A 21,355-nucleotide genomic window follows, 5' to 3' on the forward strand; every position below is an offset into this window, starting at 1 on the left:
ATCTCCTCAATCTGTCTGTGGAGCAGGACAGTGACAGCAGTCTGTCGCTGAAGCTGCTCTTCTGTCTGGAAAGTGATCAATAAATAAAAATAGAAAAATAAAAGAAGAAAAGCACACATACACATACAGTCATACACGGAGCTGCTGGAAACGAAGTAAAACTTTATAAAAGGATTAAAGAACGGGGACAAACACATGGAGAGCGAGTTACAGATGATGAAAACTGAAATGCAACAGCTTCAAAAAAACCTCGGCACGAAACACATGCACACCGAGATACAGAATATAAAAGCAGAAAAAACGACAGTTAAACATCCACACCACACAGCGCAGGCGGACCCGTACTCCACAATGCACCGCATAATAGTACAGACGGAGCTCCATTTTAACAGTGGGGGGCCCCAGAGTGACACGGGCAAACGCTCCGTATTAAACGTTCGTCATCCTCACACGTGGCTGCCCAGCGGGCACGGGTTCAAAACGCCGGGGGTAGGCGAGTGAAGCGAGCAGGGGGCGGAGCCCCCTTGTGTAGATATAACAGAGAAATTGCATCAGCAGTTGGAGGTATATGGTGTGTGTTCTCAGTATTGTTAAATTTAAATAATTGAGTTAAATACTTATTAAGGCTGATCCTGAGTGTTCTTTGAATAACACAAGAACACCACACTAACCATGATGTATAAATTGTAATTAAAAGTCTCACTAATAAAATATTTTGAGTTGTGTTGACTGTTTATAATTGAGTAGGGAAACTCACTTTTTATTACACATTAGCGAAATTATATTCATTAAGGATACGTAAAAGTTTTACTTTCTGCATTGTGATGTTCTACTTAAATTTAATATGCATTTTGAATTATATTCACATTAAATAATGATGTTTAAAAACATACAATTTGTTACTTCAGAGGCACATTTTATTAACCAGGTTGCGCAATTCTCAAAGTACAAACAGAAAAGAATTGCAATAAAGTCTTTGTATACTTAAGGTACATTGTATCAACTGAAATATAAAAAATGAAATAACTTTAGCAAATGCAGTGCATTTCACCTCTAAACAACTTTTGAACGCATGACGCCATTGGCCCACAAAGAGAAACTTCTTGACTAGTTCATGTTTTTTTTTTCTTTTCATTATAGAAAGGCTGAGTATTTTTTATTTCCATTTGCTTATCTGTTACCTGGACAAGACAATGGATTGATTGCATATTTTGTAAAAAAAAAAACATTTTAAAAACCTCCTCTCTTCTGCTAATAAAAGGGCATCTTTCTACCAATCTATATATATAAAAATGGAATGGGTGGGTCGTCGGGTGGGCCTTTTTTCATTCCGTTTAAAGACACGCCCTACTCACTGGACAGTTAAAAACACCAATCAAACTAACGATGACATCAAGTATTACCCAATCAAAAGTAGGAAAGGAGGCATCTTCATAAAATGCGTGTGGGATGATTTGCATGAGACGCTGCTTTAAAAAAAAAATGATAAAAAAAATACGGGATAAATCCCGTCCAGTATTGATTCAAAACGGGACACGCAATTTCATTCTCAAACGCGGCACGATTCCGTATTTTAAAGGACGGGTGGCAACCCTACAGTGCCAGGTAACCACCCATACAATCACATTGTGATTCAGACTAGGAATGCAATGAATGTAATTACCCCGATCTACATACAAGGCGAAAGTGTTGCAACATTCAAAGATGATGGTTTGGGATAAGTACACCATACAACATAAAAGAGCTTATGAAGCCTTGAACCGAAAAAAGCAACATCTCAGAGATCGTAAAAAAAAAAATAGGAGCTAATGTCGTTTTACTCGCTGTAGATTTTAGTCAAACATTACCAGTTATTCCACGAGGGAGACCAGCACATCAACTCAACGCGTGTTTAAAATCCATGCTTCTCCCACGCTCGGTTATATGTCGCGTATTCTCGGGTAGGTGCACCAAAAAATGTATACATTTAAGCATGTAATGGGCAAACAAAAAATGAGGTATACCCGAAGGCACAGCAGTAGTACTTAATGTAACTTTACTTCTTAAATGTTAATGTTTTACTGTTTAATAATTTATACGCTTATTATATGTTGTTCAAATTCTTTTATCAAAATACCAGTGACAGCGCAATGCACGATAACATGGAGTGAATACACCATACGCATCCGCCCACGGCTGCCCTGCTGTGCGCAGATAGGACTTGATTGTACAATAAAATAAAATAAAGATAAAAAGACTAAAACAATCATCACCCATAAAGCGGATAGTAGACGTGACGTACTATATGTGTACCACATTTCAAGTGTATAGGTGCAACGGTTTGCGAGCTACAGGTCATTTAAAATCCTGGACAGACACACAAATTGCCACGGTAGCAAATTACAGAAGAAGATTTTACTGTTTAATAATTTATATTTATATGAAATGTGCTTCTTATATATTACTTCATATTCTCATATGATAATGATGTTAATGTTTATATTGATTTCTGTGTTATTAAAACTGCATGTATGTGTGTATATGTATATATATATATATATATATACTAGCAAAATACCCGCGCTTCGCAGGGGAGAAGTAGTGTGTTAAAGAGGTTATGAAAAAAAAGGAAACATTTTAAAAATAACGTAACATGATTGTCAATGAAAGCCCGTTTCACTCAGTAAGTCTTATGTGTGTGTTTATGTATGTGTGTGTATATATATGTACATGTGTATATGTAGATATGTATATATATGTATATGTATATAAATGTTTATGTGTGTGTGTATATTATATATATAATATATATATATATATATATCTATATATATATATATATATATATAAAAGACAGCAACAGTTATAACAATGACAACACAATTACATTGACAATCATGTTACGTTATTTTTAAAATGTTTCCTTTTTTTTTCATAACCTCTTTAACACACTACTTCTCCGCTGCGAAGCGCGGGTATTTTGCTATATATATATATATATATATATATACGAGCTGTATATACCCGGCGTTGCCCGGGGCAGAAGTAACCTAATCGGTCAAACACTTACATATATACCAAAGTAAACCTAATCGGTCAAACAGTTACATATATAAAAAAAAACGAACCTAATCGGACAAACAGCTTCATATATACAGAAGCGAACCTAATCGGACAAACAGCTAATCTATATACATAAGCAAACCTAATTGGTCAAACAGTTACATAAATACAAAAGCAAACCTAATCGATGAAACAGCTTCATATATACAGAAGCGAACCTAATTGGTCAAACAGTTATGCATGTGCAGAATAATTTTACAAAGATTATGCGTGTTAACAATCATTAAAAAGAAAAGATTGAGGAACTCTTCTTCTATATGTGATGAAGCTGGATGAAGCTGACTTGACGAAGACGTAGGTGGCATAGATTGGTTTTTCTAAAACAGAAGAAAAAAATGAGTATCTATTATTATTTTAAATTAGAATGAAAATGAGAACCTTCATTAGAGATAGATTATCCGTATTAAAATATGTGCATGAATAAACTTTTGCTAACTCTCTAGCAAAAGTTTATTCATACAAATTGGCATGGGATGGCTTTGTGAAAAAGTAAAAATTAGATAAAAATAAATTGAGAATGCGTACTTCCATTTGACTGAGATTATGTGTAATGATGAAAAAAAAGTTTAGTATGTTTTTTTTTCCATACGGGAAGGATGTAAAACCTTACATAGGCACCCTTCAGCCCGTACTGAAGGGTAGTGTCAGATTCTTACTGACTAAAAAAACACCCTTTTTATTCCACAGCTACCCCAAAAACCACTATTAGGCATTACTTTGGGGTGGCAGTAGTTTAGTTATGAAACAGCTGGGTCCTGAAAAAAATCTGTCTGATTAGTGGCTTCTTCACATATAGAAGAACAGTTCCTCAATCTTTTCTTTTTAATGATTGTTAACACGCATAATGTTTGTAAAATCATTCTGCACATGCATAACTGTTTGACCAATTAGGTTCACTTCTGTATATATGAAGCTGTTTGATCGATTAGGTTTGCTTTTGTATTTATGTAACTGTTTGACCAATTAGGTTTGCTTATGTATATAGATTAGCTGTTTGTCCGATTAGGTTCGGTTTTTTTATATATGTAACTGTTTGACCGATTAGGTTTACTTTGGTATATATGTAAGTGTTTGACCGATTAGGTTACTTCTGCCCCGGGCAACGCCGGGTATATACAGCTCGTGTAAATATGAATTCCTGGCTGTTTTGAAGGACGGAAGGAAGAGAATGAGACCGAGAGACAGGAGAATATTGAATGATAGGAAAAATGCAACAAATACTTGATTTTTTTCTACCTCAGGTAACATTAAGAACAAGAAAGACTGGCAAAATATACTTCAAATAATATTCTAATCATGAAAAATACACAATAAAAATGTAGTCTTTTTTTTCATTATCATTAATCCGATATCTTGCAAAAATGGTTTATAGTAAAGAAATTCCAATTTCAGAAATGGACTCAGCACACCTAAATCCATAAAGTACCCAATTTTTTCTTCATCACTGGATTGTGATTATGAACATGTTGACTATTGACTGTGTCCCAGATGAATGGGGACCCTACCCAGCCGGGACACCTGGATGGTCCCCGTGATGGACAATACCTCCCCTGGGCCACGAGGGGGCAGCCGCCCGGGTCTGCTTATGGGCCACCGGCCCAGACAGCTGTGAGGTCCTGGATGGCAGCACTTCCGCCACACCAGGAAGTGCTGCCGGAGGAATTCCCAGGGTCACCCGGAGTGCTTCCAGGGGCTCTCTTGACACTTCCACCACACCAGGAAGTGTCATCAGGGGGAGCACCTGGAGCTCATTCGGGTCTGTATATAAGGGACCGCCTCCCTCCAGAAGCTGTGCCAGAGTTGGGAAGAAGGAGACGAAGCTTGTGAGGAGGGGAGAGGAGGTCGAGAAAGAGAAAGAAGAAGAAGAAGAGAAAGAGAAAGAAGAAAGACTTGGTGGAGGAAGGCATTGTGGTGTTGTAAGAAAATAAAGAAGTGTGTTTTGGACATTCTGGTGTCTGTCTGTCTGTGTCCGGGGGTATGCTTTCCATAACTGTTATACAGTATATTAGCTGTGCACGTGTGTGCCGTTTCCTTTATGAATATTCATTTACGTTCTGCTTTTAGTGTTAAGTATTTGATGCATGATGAAATATATTTAATACTGTCCTTTATTGACTTATTCCTATGGCATGATTTTTTTAATTGCATTATTCAGTTGAGCTTTTATCATCACATGCAAATGCTGGTAGTCACTCTGATCTTCTCCTTCCATCTCTAAAACTGAGCAGTTAAATGTTTAAAACTATTTGTAGATATTTGTAACAGTTATCAGAGCTCAAACTATCTAAAATAATAATTTGCAAGGCAGAAAACTGTGCTATTTTCATTCAGATTAGAAAAAATTAAACAGTGGAGAAGGCAACCAACATGTAATAGAATAAGTATTAAAATTATTTTCATAGTGTTGGTCGGTGAAATTTACCAAAGCATTTTTTACGGCGAATATGCTACATTTGGCAGTGACTTTGTTCACAGAATATTTCCAGAGAATTTGCTGTGCAGGGAGCTTGGGTGAAAATTTTTTTCCCAGTGCCCCATGATGCTTTGTGAGGCAAACGTGATACAAAGAGCTGTAGCAGCCGTGCGCTCAACTTTCACACATGCCTACTTTAAGATTGCTGCTGACTTGGCCATCGCTGTGTCACAAGCACATGAGGAAAAAAAAGCCTTCCAGTTTCAGCTACTGAGATGCACTGAGACCATTCGCTCCCACCCTGTCCACCGAGCGGTGCTGCTAGATATTTTTCCCAGTCTCTAACTGCACTCGTTCCTTCCACTCTCAGTCATTTCAACCATCCAGCTCTTCGATTGCTTTTGTGGGTTGTCAGTGAACTTAAAAAGGTAAAAAATGTGTTCTGATGCCACAAAGGTTGGGAAACTGTTAGGTTTTCAATTTCTAACAGATATACAAAGGATGTTTTCAGGATAAAATCTTTTATCCTTTTACAACTAACAAACGTGCTCACATGTCCATACTTCATGGAGAGAGTAGAATATTAAAAAAACCCACAACACCCCACACAGGCCACAGGTCAGCTAATAACATTCATGTGAGAGCATAATCTAATAGAAACACTGGCACATTTCCATTCCACATGTGTTTAACAAATTAAACAAAAAACGTGCAGTAATATTAGACAGATATATAACACTGATCCCTGTGACAGCACCGCATGGTTAATTATGCCTGCACATTAGCCATCAAGCCTTAAAGGAGCCCTGTCCCTCTCCCTTTATCAGAAAACACAGGACATGCTGTGTTATAATAAAAACAAAACCTTTTTTTACTGTTGGCAAGACTTTTCTTTATTCTTGATGGAAGAAGAAAGTGCAAAGCATCTGTACAGATACCTGGGAAACAAAAAAGACGTTCCCACTGTGCCCAGCGCCAGGACTTCATGCGCGTCCCAAGACTTCCACTGTCTCAGCACAATAATCAGTCCACAATTATTGGCAGACTCTTCTCTAGCTCTCAGCAACATTTAAAAGACCATTGCACCATTATAATCCACTGAAAACTAGTTTAGTTCCTTCTTCCCCATAGACTTCAATGCATTTTACAGAGTTTGGCAAAGTTTGAGAACATTTCAGTGATTTTGCATGACCTTGATGAAGTGAATAAAGTGAGGTTCGCGCATCACTAGTTATACAGTATATATATGCAGAAATTAATCATAAGGATTTCTTTTGTATAGCAAACACTGGCATAAATCGGTTTCCTGAAATTTAATCCAGTTCAGGGACCTGGGGCCTCATGTATAAACGGTGCGTACGCACAGAAATGTTGCGTACGAACCTTTCCACGCTCAAATAGCGATGTATAAAACCTAAACTTGGCGTAAAGCCACGTACATTTCCACGGTAACTCATACCTTGGCGTACGCAATTTATCCGCCCGGTTTTGAAGACTGGCGGCACCCAGCGTCAAAGCAGTGCTACTGTTCCTGTATGGTTACCCTTTCTTAGATCCACATTCACGGCGGCGGCTTTATCAAATACACTGAAATTAACCGCATATCGTTCATAAATTTAATGCATCTGATTGTAATTAACCTGTAACAATATAATGGTCCACAGAATGGTCAAACTACTGTTCCTGTGTGATCACCCTTTCTTTCTTAGCTCCACATTCCTGACGCGGCTTTATAAATACACTGAAATTAACTGCATATTGTTTATTAGTGTAATGCATCTGATTGTAATTAACCTGTTGCAATATAATGGGCCAGGGAATAGCCATAGTATTCCAAATACCATAACTGCTTTAGCGTTGTTACGCTCACTGCATCTTGTTCTTCTTTTTGCTGTTCCCGTTAAGGGTTGCCACTGCGGATCATCTTTTTCCATATTACTCTCACTGCACCACTCGGAGTATTTATATCACTGTATCTGAGTGGGGAATCACAGCAGCAGCTGATCAGAAAGAGAATTATCGGTATACAGTTTCAAGTACACACTACCTCAACCACGTCAAAAAGCGTCAAAGCCTTTCCTGTACGGACCTCGCGTTTCAGAAACAGTTTCATCCCAAGAACTATAAACGCACTCAATCACCTCACTGTAAACTTGCACTACAGTTATAATATTGCACAACCTGCGCTACTTTATAAAGCGCGTATGATGGCAATATCATTTTTAAGATGAAATGCAGCAAAATGTGTTGCTTATAGTATACAGATAAAACTTTAACTTCATTTAAATAATCTGTATTGCTAATAATTAAACATGTGAGGACATGGTGCCGCAGCGTACAGCTAGTTCAAGGATAGCTCCTGCCTTGCGCTGTATTCTTGCTGGTGCTGACGCGACACTGGAAGGATAGACGAATAGAATAATTAAATATGTACTACGAAGATATTTCAATGTTCCTTAAAAGTTTTGAAGAATCGGCGTTCTAAGCTTACAAATGGCTTAACGTCTATTACAGAGCTGATTGTGTGGCGATTGGAGAAAGAAAAGTATGGACAGGAATTGGAGGTTAGTACGTTTGAAAGAGACAGTACTTCTGTAATAAATCATTTCATCGAAGATCACACATGGTGCAGCAAGCCTCTTGCGTGAGCTATGAACAATCACTGCGCCACCGTGTTCCCATGTTTAATAACATGCTTTCATTCCGATCATCATGAAAATGATATCACGTATACATCTCAGTATTTTAATTATTCAGAGAGCTGTAATATCTCGAATGGAATGCATTCTGTGTCCTGTCGGAGAAAGAGAAAGAACGGAAGCACGTTCACACACATAGAGCACATAGAAGATCAAACACAGAAGAAAGCATTTAACATGCTACTTGAGAAACTAGTAAAATAAACGATTTTAAGATGAAGTTTATAATGTTCTACTTTAATGGCAAAATAAACTACATGATTAAAGTGGAAATTTCGAGATTAAAGTTGACATTTCGTGCTTTTTTCCCACTGTGTGCCTATGTTTTTTCTTTGTACCCTAATACGCTTTCATATGACACTCAGACGGTGGGCTACGACTCGCCTTTTCACAGCGACTTTGATATGTGATTTCTTTTTTATTTCGGGCACTGTGCGACTTTGTGAATTTGATCTTTCGAGTTTTTCCGACACTCTGTCACTCGATCAACTTTCTTTTGTTGATTATACCACTGTTTAAACCAACAAATAGTAGGTTTTTCCTTTGCCTCCACTTGGTATTCGCTGAAATTCTTATATTTTCCCCTGTGCTTTTCCCATTGTCTTTTCACAGAAGGCTATTTATATTGATTTGCATATTCAAAGAGGCGTAATTCTGGGAGGAGTTGGGGCGGGACAGAAGGCGCGTGCACGTGCGTTACTTTTCACGCAAATCGGGATTTATGTAGTGGAAGAACATGAAAGTATGCGTGCGCACAGATTCCTGCATCTGGATTTTTCTGTGCGTACGCACAATCCCGCTTTTGTGCTTATGCCATGTTATAGTGTGAGTTCTACGCACGGCGTTATACATGAGGCCCCTGGAGTGGCTGAACTTATCCTGGCAGCATTGTCCGCCTGGCAGGAAATAAGCCTTGGTGGGGTGCCCAGCTCATCAGTTATTATATTAGAGTATATTAGAGAGAAGAAGGAAAATTGGATTTGGGTAAAAATTAAAGTAAAAGAATATGTTAAATTGTTATAAATGTTATCAAAAAAGCATTAGCTTTGACCTTTGCATGTCACTTTCTTGTTTGATTTTTAATGTTTAAATTAAACATATTTAGTATTTTGAAATGAAAGTCTGTGCAATCAAAATATTAGCGTTAACAATTGTCATTGTTTACTGTGAAATCCAGCATATAAGAAAAACAAGCTGATATGAAAAGAAGCTATTGTTATATGCTAGAGTCACAAACATGATGGAAGTGAAGTTGTGGCCTACACAAATAGCCACAAATCAGGCCAGGAACTTCACTGGTCAGCCCAGATGAGGCTCACCCAGTCCAGCTTACTCCCAATTACTAAAAGTAGACTTCAGCCAAACTAGACCCAAAAATAATGAAATTGTTTATTTAAAATTCAAAATGCTCTTTGCGTTCCAAAATACAGTAATTCAAAATACATAACAAGCAGTAGAAACCATGAACAACTCTAGCTTGTGTAGACAGTTCAACATAAGAATCTTTATAAAAGTATATATTTATGTTATGAAAAAAGAAAAATGGAATTTGCTCAAAAGAACAAAAAGGAGATGTCTTAAAGGCAACTCAAACCAGACAAGTCCCGATACACAATCCAGTATTCAAAATTCAGAAATACAGCAAATAATCAGAATAACCAGAAAATCCAAGCAATGAAAGTAATGTTCATGGGTCTCTGGAGGTGTGAAGCAACAGTACTGCCCACTGTGCAACCATCTCCCTTTTTTTCCAATCTCTAATGTTAAATTGCTACGTTTTATGTTGTACTGCATGCCTGTTGCCTCTGTAAAGTGCCCTGTGATGATACGGTATGTGCTGCCTTTGGCGTTGTATAAAATACAGGCTGATTGGTTCAATGAGTTGCATACCATAACTAGTGATATCAAGGCAGTGGGCCATTACAGTGGTCTTGCTTCTCCAGTCCTGTTTTCCACACACATGAGGTCATTTGGACGAGATATCACTGTGTGTTTCCGTCTGGCAACTCTGAGTCGATGACTAAGTAAAACACAAAAGCGGTGTTGTCACCTCACTGCTCATGAAAGCAAAACATAAGATCTAAAAAAAAATTAACTAGATTAGGGCTGCTGTTTTGCATGAAATGGAACTTCTTCTTCCATGATGTTTCCCTTAGATTGTATTTTAGTTGAAAATGTTACTGATAATCCAAATGTCAGCTAGCCCTGCCTAAGGGTTTCTTCTTTTATATGAAAGAAAATATCATCTTTCTTCTTGTCATTCTCTGTTGTCCCCTTTCAATGAAAACGTTGTTATAAGTTCAACATAAAATTAATTTGAATTTCCCATATGATTAATGTTCACAAACAAAGCAGTAATTTGCATATCAGATAAGACTATTTAAACACCAGGCACTGATACACACCTTCTAAATCCGTACAGAGTGTGAAAGTCCACCACCAGCAAGGACACTGAGACGTCCACACGGTCAGCTGACCTCAGGTCTTCAGAACTTGAAGGAACCTTTGGGAGTTAGGTAAGCAAAGCCCTTTAAGCGTAAAGTGACTGTGCCATCTTGAGGCTACATTGGCCTCTGAGTACCAGATGGACATGAAACTCACTTTAAAAGGCAAGCACTTTCAGTCTCAATAGTCAAATGGAAATGGAATGCTGTTATACAAAGTGAAATTATAATTGACATGGAGTGAGTGTTTTCACTGTACAGGCTCTCCGTCTAGGGTTGATTCATTCTTGGTTTTTAATGAAGGAGGTAAGCAGGCATAGAAAATGGGTGCAAATGTGAGTGCTTGATTACCTGAAGTGCAAACACCTGTTTCTTCATTGTAGGAATTTTTAAAAATCAGACGAAATCATGAAGTCTGGCATCCAGTCCAGGGTTGGTGGCTCCCTTTCTCAGAATGCTACTTGGTCAGACTCCAGTTTGCAGCGACCCTGTGATGGAAAGAATGAATTTAAAAAATGGGTGGATGGATGGATAAACATGATAGTCAGCACATTAATGATTCTTGCAGGTAAGTTGTAATGGTCCAAATGCTTAAGTTAACAGAAAAATATTTTTAAAAGATCTAAAGACGTAAGGATGAATATTTCAGGTTAATTGGCATCTCTAAAGTGGCCCATTGTGATTCTGAGGGTGAACTCTGTAAAGGACTGGCAACTTGTCCAGGGATGTGCAAGTCTGACAATGTTAAGTTACTGAAAAAATAATATTAAAAACAATTTAACATGGCAGATATGTTAGTTTATTCCAGTTGTTTGCTGGTATTTATTAAAGTGACAGATGTCTTTTTGTCAAATCGGGTTTCTTCAGTGGAGCTCCATTCACACTTGTTGATGTGCAGCACATAGTGACAGGATCACACCACCTTGTGAACAGAGTGATGTTGGGGTCAGCCTTGTGGATTGGGAGTGATTTCTCAAACACTTTGAAGAGCTCACTTAAGCAATGTGGAGGACACAGTGTCATCTACTACAATGCCCTCACCACATAAAGTTTATTTCCAGTTTTCCTACTTCATTTGCTATGTTTGAGTGAAGTATCAAGCAAAGTGAATATCCACAGAGGTCCAGCACTGCGTTTTCAGCTTTTCCCATTATGCCCAATACAGTTCTTCTCTCTCCTTTTTTCCCATTTCTGTTGATAACATTGCCGAGGTAAAAGGCCACTACATAGGGCTCTTTTCTGGTTGTCTCCCCAGACTACACTTCATTCACCACATGCCACAACTTTCAATATTTTAAAAAACTGACATATGCAAGGAAATCAAAAATGACCAAAACCTTGAGATCACTGCATGCTACAACAATCAACAATCAACAAAAAAACACAATGGACAGCCAAGGCAATGTTGCACGTCTTAAAATGGGCTTATTTTAATTGTTTTTCAAGATTTTTGAGAGTCCAACACTGTTGTATCAGTACTCTTGTCTGCCCAGAAGGCAGTGACTCTGATCCAACAGCCTTTTGGTCCAGTCTGCCCACACAGTGACTTGGCTTACACTTGCTGTAGGTCATCAGCTGTTCACTTTAGGTCTATGGCTCCATTAGATAGATAGATAGATAGATAGATAGATAGATAGATAGATAGATAGATAGATAGATAGATAGATAGATAGATAGATAGATAGATAGATAGATAGATACTTTATTAATCCCAATGGGAAATTCACAGTTACGTTACAATTACGTTGGTCAGTGTCATTTCATGCCTCTCCTTGACCTGTGGTCCTTTTGTCTTATGCTGTACTAAATTTAAGATAAAATACTCTTCACTGCTGGAATGGTCACCCTAAACTCCAAGTATTCCAGTTATCAGGTTTTATCTGCAAAACCATACAGCAAAATGATCTTGACCATGGGCAAAAATGCTTAAAAAAAAAAAAACATTTATTTGAGCTTCATAGAGTGTAAGGACACCACTGCACATTTAGTGCTCAGCTACAGTCTGATGATTTCCCCATTGCTTTTTCTTTCTCACATTTTCTGTTGCAGTGATCAGGTTGTTTGTTCTGCCTGTGCATGGACTCCAGGAGTTTAACTATCATTATGTAAAAACAACAATGAACTGGACAAATGCACAAAATTACTGTCAGAGTAACTTCACTGACTTGGTGACTATTGCAAATAAGGAAGAAAATGAGGAAATTATGAAGATGCTTTCAGAAAATAATTTCATTCATGCAGAAATCTGGATAGGGCTAAAAGATATAAATATGACCAATGGAACTTGGAGCAATGGTGAACAATTTAACTACCGAAACTGGAGGAATGGGGAGCCAAACAATAATGCTGTAGCTTGTGGCACCATGTACTACAAACATGAAACATACCAACCTGATGGGTCCTGGAATGATTGTGGCTGTAATTACTCTCAGCCATTCATCTGCTACTCAGGTAAATTACAGCGGAGCACAGCCTCATATCTGGAGGCACACTTGCAGAAATGAGGCATGTCAGCACTGGGCTAAATACCGGATCTTTAAATTATAATACCCTTTTGTGAGTGTTAGCATTTGACACTCTGTGTATGTCCACCTTCCTGCCAGTTGTAGTTTATTTTTTAAATATATTGCAACAGTTGATGGCTTAACTTATTTTGCACTGCTAAAGTTGACTGGAAAGGCAGCTAAGGAAGTTGCCGCCATGTTTAATTTTGAGATTGCTGGTTGTTCAGAGGATGGTGAGGCTGGCTTAGGATGTACAAATCTTACTTATTGCTAGATTTGCTACTGCCATCTGTCCCGTGTCTACTGACTAATCAACTGGTCACGTTTGTCAGTTGCATTGAGGTTAGTCGTGTGACTCTCACTTCAGAATGATAGGAAAAAACGTAAAATCAAAAAAATAAAAGAAATCTAGATGCAGAAATATTACTTTGAGGAAACAGCGTATATATATATATATATATATATATATATATATATATATATATATATATATATAATAAAAGTATTAATATAGTGGCACAGTGCCACATCCTCACAGGTCCAGAATCTTGATGTTCAAATTCTGATTTGGCTACGTTGCCCCCATGTCTGTGTGTGTTTGTAGAATGTGTTTGTGTGTGCTTGTGTTAAGCAGTAATCCCAAATTTGCACATTTTGAATGAAAGCACCCAACATTCAAGTGGTACTCAACACTGGGTTGGTTCCTTTTCTGTTTGGTGTTTCTGAAAAATGAACATTGACACAGTTTAAAAAAAATCAATTTAAAAGTGTGAAAGATCTGACTATATTTTCTTAGTGTTTCTTTAAATAAGGTGAACATGGTTAAAATATCCTAGTTTCAATAGCATTTTCAGTTTATATTTTGAAATGCACCACATCAAATAAACATGGCAGATTTAAGACACAAGAGAAGATGGTCTGTGCAGCCTTGGTAGAAGTAGGCAGGTCATTATAATAGCAGAAACGTCCACGACACACAGTGCCATTCTGTCTTTTCTCTTGCAGTAAAAAGGAAGTTCTATGCTGTGAACATCACCAAGTCTTGGATCTCAGCTCTTGAATATTGTAATTCCAATTTCACTGGCCTGGCCACCATCAGAAGCTCAAGAGAAGAATGGCATTTGCTTAAGTACCTCAATGAAATCAACTTACAGAATACATTGTGGATTGGGATGAGGTGCTCCAGGGTCTTTGGATTCTGGTTCTGGATAAATGATGACCCAGTCACTTACCACAACTGGATCTACAACTCTTCCGCGGTCATTCAAGACAATCAGCACTGTGTCATTCTGAATGTGAGTCAGACAAACTGGATCAAGCAGGACTGTGAAAAAACAGCCATGTTTGTCTGCTACAGTGATGAGTGAAGTGGATTATGTGAATAGTGCCACATTTTTAGATGGCATTGGATCAGTTTTTCAACTGATTAATACGATTAATACTTATGCAATCTGATAAATTTATCCTCAGATTTTGTTATTTTATTGTATTATGGCTAATTACAAGACTAGGCATGCTGTAATATATTGAAAAATATTTTTATTGTCATGCTGTCTCTAAACCTTAGTTTCTTTGTTGTGGAATTATGTACTCCAAACTAGAGCCATATATAAAACATTCACCTGGAGGAACCACAGGCAGAGTAGCAGCGAAGGCAAACTGTTCTTCTATACGATGTAATCTAAAAGTAACATCATCAGCAGAAGCGTGCGCAGATGAACTACATAACATATCCAACGTGGATTATTGTAGCTGCAGTAGTTTAAAGATGGTCTTTCACTTCAGATGGTGCACTTCTTTGTTACAGAGTTTTATTCCTAATTACTGACCAGTGTTTGGTGCTAATGACCTTCTTTTCCCTTCATTTTAATTGATTTATAGTTTAAAATTCAGTCCTCATTTTTTCCTTAAATGGCACCCAAACAGAAATGGCATGTGAAGTGAGACAACAGATGGCCATTTAAGTTGGGGCCTCAAAGTCCAACTAATTTCTTTATTAAAAGCCAGTTCTTGACATTAATTAAACCTGTTATTTAATTCCTTAGCTTGTTTTTCCTCTCATTTCCAAAACTGTTGATTTTCTTTTTTCTAAGAATACCCAATGTTTTGTAGTCCTGAGCAGATCAACATTACTGAGACTTTCACCTTCCTTTATTGGACACTGGTTAGCTGGTCATGTTTTGGCTCATTTTGTATCTCATTATTGCTTAGTTGCTAATTAAGAAAAAAGGGTCTAAGTCTTAAGTAGCAAGTCAATTAAAATTAATGTATTGATGATGTAGTATTTGCCCATTAAACTCAGTTGGAGAACAGAGGTCTGCTCCAGAAAGTGTGATTAGACAATCCTGGAACTCAGAATGAATTGCTTTAGTATAATTTCGCACTAGCAGATCAGCCAGATCCAGAGGAGAGGATTTCACAATTGTAGATCGATTGATACACGCACATTCACAGAAAAAGTCCTTATGAATCGATCACTGAACAGTCGATTAACCATGGACTACGAGTCTAAAAAACAGAAGGAACAGCCGTCATGAGAGCAGAGGAAGAGATGTTGGTGGCAGTGTGTAAAGATTAGTCAGAACACTGAACAAAAGAGGGGCAACACAGTGAGTAAAGAAAGGGTGATGGCATGGAGGACTATTACTATCACAAATGAATGTTTAAAACAGTTAATCAGTGAAATCAGTCTAAACTTTGTGTGGTAAATGGTTATATTGTGCAAAATGGACCCCTGACGATATTACTTTACTTGAAACATTGTACATCCTCAAATAAGCATTGTATTCATTTTTGTAATTTTAATGTCATCAAAAAAGTGTTAGACAGACCCATGCCATTTAAGTTTTCAGCATATATAGAGTTGTTCTAGTCATTACTGCGAGATATGTTATCGTGCCTCCACTGAACCCAGTATTCAATAATTACATGACAAAAAAAAGCAAAGGTTAATTACTGTCATGCACAAACCTACAACAGAAGACTCCCAGTGTCCACTCTTTGAATGGTAATTTGCCCTGTTCAAACATGAGACTTCAGATATTTGTTCCTAACATTTGTACAGTAATTATGTGCATATGAGGTGGAGTGGTGGCTCTGAGGCTAGGGATCTGCACTAGCAATCAGAAGGTTGCCGGTTTGAATCCTGTAAATGCCAAAAGGGACTCTGCTCTGTTGGGCCCTTGAGCAAGGCCCTTAAACTGCAATTGCTGAGTGCTTTGAGTAGTGGGAAAAGTGCTATATAAATGCAAAGAATTATTATTAGATATTTCATTATTTTAAGAATGGATAAGAGAACACATTGACATTTGTACTAGGTATTTGATATACATAATTGTGCACCATTTGTAAAAACCATCAGCTAAATGTACCACAATGCAATGCAGAAGTAATATTATCTTATTCCATTAATGGACCCTGAATCAAAGCTGAATTAATAAGCATGTTGGATATAAGCGTCTGGTGAAGAGGAGTGTCTTCAGAGTTGTTTGTTTTAAAGGTGAGGGACTACGCAGAAAGGATGAAGGTGGACAGTTTGTTCCACCAGCCAGTTCCTATTGCTCAGAAAATCTACAGTTACTTAAATTCAATTTGCCCAACCTGTGATCCTATGGAATTCCTGTTTGATGTTGGTTATTTCTTTCAACACATTTCAATATTTCTTAGTTTTTTTTCTGCTTCCTAAAAAGTGCAGATGTTACCCACATTTCTGACAAGACATTTACAGACTTCATGACTGCAGCCTCAATAATTAAGGAGCAGAACATTCAAAGTGTTAATTCTTCATGTTAAGGCTGTTTTTTTCAGTTTAGTTTTAGTACCTGAGCTTTGGTCATTCCAACTTGCACTCATTTGCCAGTCCTACTTGCAGTCCAACCTGTCCAATTTGGAGATGTGGGAGATCAACAATAGGCCCAAGACAGGAAGTGGCTTTTATTTGAGACCCCAGCTCAACATCAGACCTTCACAGGCACACTTAATGGGTTTATAGGGTGACCAGGCTGCATTTCTTTGCATTATGGTGGAGACTGGAGAACATGAGGAAACATTTATGCTAGGGTGTAGCAAGGTTATTATAGTTTTGCCTTTTTATATTAGTTTTTATTTCTATATTTTTTTCTAACCTTACTTGGAAATTCAGTTTAGTTTTAGTTTTCCTTCATCGTGTATTTTTAGTTTTAGTTTAATTTTTATTTCACAAAGACATTTCTATTTTATTTTTATATATATTAGTTTCAGCTTTAGTTTTAGTAATTATGGCATGGAGCACCTACGGAGTTAGTTTTGTGTCACAATCAGACAGAACTGTACACTTAACAGATTTGGATATGAGTTTACTGTTAGTGGAAGCTTACTACACTGCCTGGTTTACTATCTGGTTTTGTTTTTATCTGATAAAAACAAGCATAATCAAAATTAGACACTGAATATGAACAATTTTGCACAATTTTATATTTTTTTAAATATTTTCTCATGAAAATCACAGGGGCTTAGTAAGAACAGGGCTCTTAGACTTGAATGAGTGTGCAGACCCCACCTAGCTGTATTGAGGGAAACAAAGAACAACAAGCATGTAGTGTCAAGGTTAGGGGCACTGAGTCTTGAATAGACCACCATAAAGGACAGTAAACCCATAATGAACAGAGCAAGAGCAGGTAATAGGAGTACAAACAGGCATAAAACAATAGGGACAGCGTCTGAAATTCAGAACAACATATACATTATCTAAACCTGTTTATCCAGAGTAGGACTGCAGGATATCTGGAGCCTACCGCAGCAGGTTTGGATGCAAGGCAGGAAAAATCCCTGGTATGCAATATGTATGATAAGGCTGATGTTAAGAACAAAAAGAATATGATATTTCAACTATCTATTTTGAGAGAGAGAGAGAAAAACATTGAAAAAAGGGAGACAAATATTTTAAAATATAATTCTGCTAATGGATTGCTTTCACGATATCAGGTATTTCTAGTCGTGAATATGAACTAAAAAAGATAAATTAATAAATATGAAATAAATACAAAAACCCATTAGTATGTTTAGTTTTTCATCACTTGTCAGACTCTCTACCTTTGTTTGTATCGCTTCATTGTTAAACGATGTTTTTAAAGCAAAAGTGATTGGTCAGCAACAATATGCTGATCTTGTATGATGACCTAGTCAGTCTCTCAATCAGTGACGTTTTATTTTCAAAAACCGGGAGTGCTCTCCCCTTGACTTTCTTGTATACTCGGATATGGGGATGGATATTTGAGGAGTAAACCGCAAGACAATGATTATATTTTTATATTATGTACATTAAGGAACCATCAACAACAAATCAAATTAATAATATATTGAACAATTATGATGAAAGTAAAGTTGAATAAATCGGACTCTGAAGCTGTATAAATGAAAAAAAAAAAAAAATTGAGTATGTGTTCAGGTAAAGTACCACTTCCAGGTGATGTATTTGGCCCAAAAGTTAATACAGATCTACAGTGGGTACGGAAAGTATTCAGACCCCCTTCAATTTTACACTCTTTGTTATATTGCAGCCATTTGCTAAAATCGTTTAAATTAATTTTTTCCGTCATTAATGTACACACCGCACCCCATATTGACAGACAAAAAAAGAATTTTTGAAATTGTTGCAGATTTATTTAAAAAGAAAAACTGAAATATCACATGCTCCTAAGTATTCAGACCCTTTGCTCAGTATTTAGTAGAAGCACCCTTTTGAGCTAATACAGCCATGAATCTTCTTGGGAAAGATGCAACAAGTTTTTCACACCTGGATTTGGGGATCCTCTGCCATTCCTCCTTGCAGATCCTCTCCAATTCTGTCAGGTTGGATGGTAAACGTTGGTGGACAGCCATTTTTAGATCTCTTCAGAGATGCTCAATTGGGTTTAAGTCAGGGCTCTGGCTGGGCCATTCAAGAACAGTCACAGAGTTGTTGTGAAGCCACTTCTTCGTTATTTTAGCTGTGTGCTTAGGGTCATTGTCTTGCTGGAAGGTAAACCTTCGGCCCAGTCTGAGGTCCTTAGCACTCTGGAGAAGGTTTTTGTGCAGGATATCCCTGTACTTGGACGCATTCATCTTTCCCTCGATTGCAACCAGTCGTCCTGTCCCTGCAGCTGAAAAACACCCCCACAGCATGATGCTGCCACCGCCATGCTTCACTGTGGGGACTGTATTGGACAAGTGATGAGCAGTTCCTGGTTGTCTCCACAAATACCGCTTAGAATTAAGGCCAAAAAGTTCTATCTTGGTCTCATCAGACCAGAGAATCTTATTTCTCACCATCTCAGAGTCCTTCAGGTGTCTTTTAGCAAACTCCATGCGGGCTGTCATGTGTCTTGCACTGAGGAGAGGCTTCCAACAGGCCACTCTGCCATAAAGCCCTACTGGTGGAGGGCTGCAGTGATGGTTGACTTTCTACAACTTTCTCCCATCTCCTGACTGCATCTCTGGTGCTCAGCCAAAGTGATCTTTGGGTTCTTCTTTACCTCTCTCACCAAGGCTCTTATCCCCCGGTAGCTCAGCTTGGCCGGACGGCCAGCTCTAGGAAGGGTTCTGGTCGTCCCAAACGTCTTCCATTTAAGGATTATGGAGGCCACTGTGCTCTTGGGAACCTTAAGTGCAACAGAAATTTTTTTGTAACCTTGGCCAGATCTGTCCCTTGCCACAATTCTGTCTCTGAACTCTTCGGGCAGTTCCTTTGACCTCATGATCCTCATTTGCTCTGACATGCATTGTGAGCTGTAAGGTCTTATATAGACATGTGTGTGGCTTTCCTAATCAAGTCCAATCAGTATAATCAAACACAGCTGGACTCAAATGAAGGTGATCTCAAGGATGATCAGAAGAAATGGAAAGCACCTGAGTTAAATATATGAGTGTCACAGCAAAGGGTCTGAATACTTAGGACCATGTGATATTTCAGTTCTTCTTTTTTAATAAATCTGCAACATTTCAAAAATTCTTTTTTTTGTCTGTCAATATGGGGTGCTGTGTGTACATTAATGAAGAAAAAAATTAATTTAAATGATTTTAGCAAATGGCTGCAATATAACAGAGTGAAAAATTGAAGGGGGTCTGTACAACTGTATAACTGTATAATTGTGGTGTAACAACCACATGCCGAATTTCATCCATCTATCTAGTTACTTTTTTGAGTTATTGTGTTTACACACACATGCGCACGTGCGTACACACACAATTCCAATAAACAGTATTGTTGGACACTGGTTAGTCTATAACGTCAAGATTCATCAAAATATTGAGGTTGAATTTTTTTGATGATTACTATACTTTCTCTATACTTCGTATATGAGAATGTAAAAACGATTTCTCCTGTGCGAAGTGGCAGGTGAATTGCTGTCAACAAAAATCAGACATCTGAGAAATAAACTGAAATGTTACTCGCTCGTGATTTTTCTGTCCATATGATAAACGTTTTGTTGACCAGCAAATTCTGATTTCAGCCATTTGAATTACATCTTGGTAATACAACAAGCACAAAGAAAGGCGGCACGCAAATCGCTTTCTATTTCTCATGCTTTACGCACCCGCACTTAGCTTGCTCTGTCACCACAAATGCTGTGTGAACATCCGCCCTCCGCTGGATGAATATATGCGGGCGGCTCATGGTGGATGACTTTCTGTTTTAGAGAAAACTTACAAGGGTTAAAGACAAACGGCAAGAATATTTATTCAAAAACGAAAACTAGGAATTCATGCAAAATCTATTTGCATCCATTCCCAATGTGAACACTCATAAAATTATAATGGCTGGGGACTTTAATTGTGTTTTAAATCCACTCTTAGATAGGACTCCTGTGACGGGGGGACGACATCTAATACTGCAAAGATAATTACACAGTTTTTAAATGATCACAACTTATCACACCCCTGGAGGTTTCTTAACCCAAACTCAAGAACATATTCGTTCTACTCACCAGTTCATTATAGCTACTCAAGAATTGATTATTTTTTTATAGATAATAATTTCCTGCCTACAATTAAATCATGCAAATATGACACAATTGTTATCTCTGACCATGCCCCTCTAGTCTTGGAGCTAAAATCAATAAGCCCCTCATACTCACCTCGCAGATGGCGTCTTAACCCTCTTTTATTGGCAGACGAGAACTGCACAGAAACAAACACGTCCACAGAGGTTTCTGCAGGAACACTCTGGGAAACTCT

The 21,355-nt window shown here is 37.8% G+C and overlaps 3 protein-coding genes and 1 long non-coding RNA gene across 7 annotated transcripts in view; 3 read left to right on the forward strand and 1 right to left on the reverse strand.

Annotated features, from left to right (window-relative positions):
- The window catches only part of LOC114651773 (macrophage mannose receptor 1-like), a 55,797-nt gene extending 40,828 nt beyond the window's left edge, over positions 1-14,969 (forward strand). Inside the window, exons 1-3 of one of the 2 annotated variants that reach the window (XM_051929398.1) lie at positions 11,054-11,226; positions 12,708-13,109; positions 14,168-14,969. In XM_051929398.1, the coding sequence (XP_051785358.1) occupies positions 11,067-11,226; positions 12,708-13,109; positions 14,168-14,529 (924 nt within the window). In that variant the 5' untranslated portion in view covers positions 11,054-11,066 and the 3' untranslated portion in view covers positions 14,530-14,969. Of the gene's footprint in view, positions 1-11,053; positions 11,227-12,707; positions 13,110-14,167 lie in introns of those variants that run through there. The other variant, XM_051929404.1, reaches the window with a different exon arrangement.
- The window catches only part of LOC114651757 (secretory phospholipase A2 receptor-like), a 166,268-nt gene that overhangs the window by 71,284 nt on the left and 73,629 nt on the right, over positions 1-21,355 (forward strand). The gene's annotated exons all lie outside the window — the stretch shown is intronic.
- LOC127528620 (uncharacterized) overlaps positions 1-21,355 on the reverse strand; it is a 140,975-nt gene that overhangs the window by 68,780 nt on the left and 50,840 nt on the right. The window lies entirely within an intron of this gene.
- Positions 1-21,355, forward strand: part of LOC114651765 (macrophage mannose receptor 1-like) — a 136,500-nt gene that overhangs the window by 41,605 nt on the left and 73,540 nt on the right. The window lies entirely within an intron of this gene.

Source organism: Erpetoichthys calabaricus, chromosome 1 (genome assembly GCF_900747795.2).
Source record: "Erpetoichthys calabaricus chromosome 1, fErpCal1.3, whole genome shotgun sequence".
NCBI lineage: Eukaryota > Metazoa > Chordata > Cladistia > Polypteriformes > Polypteridae > Erpetoichthys > Erpetoichthys calabaricus.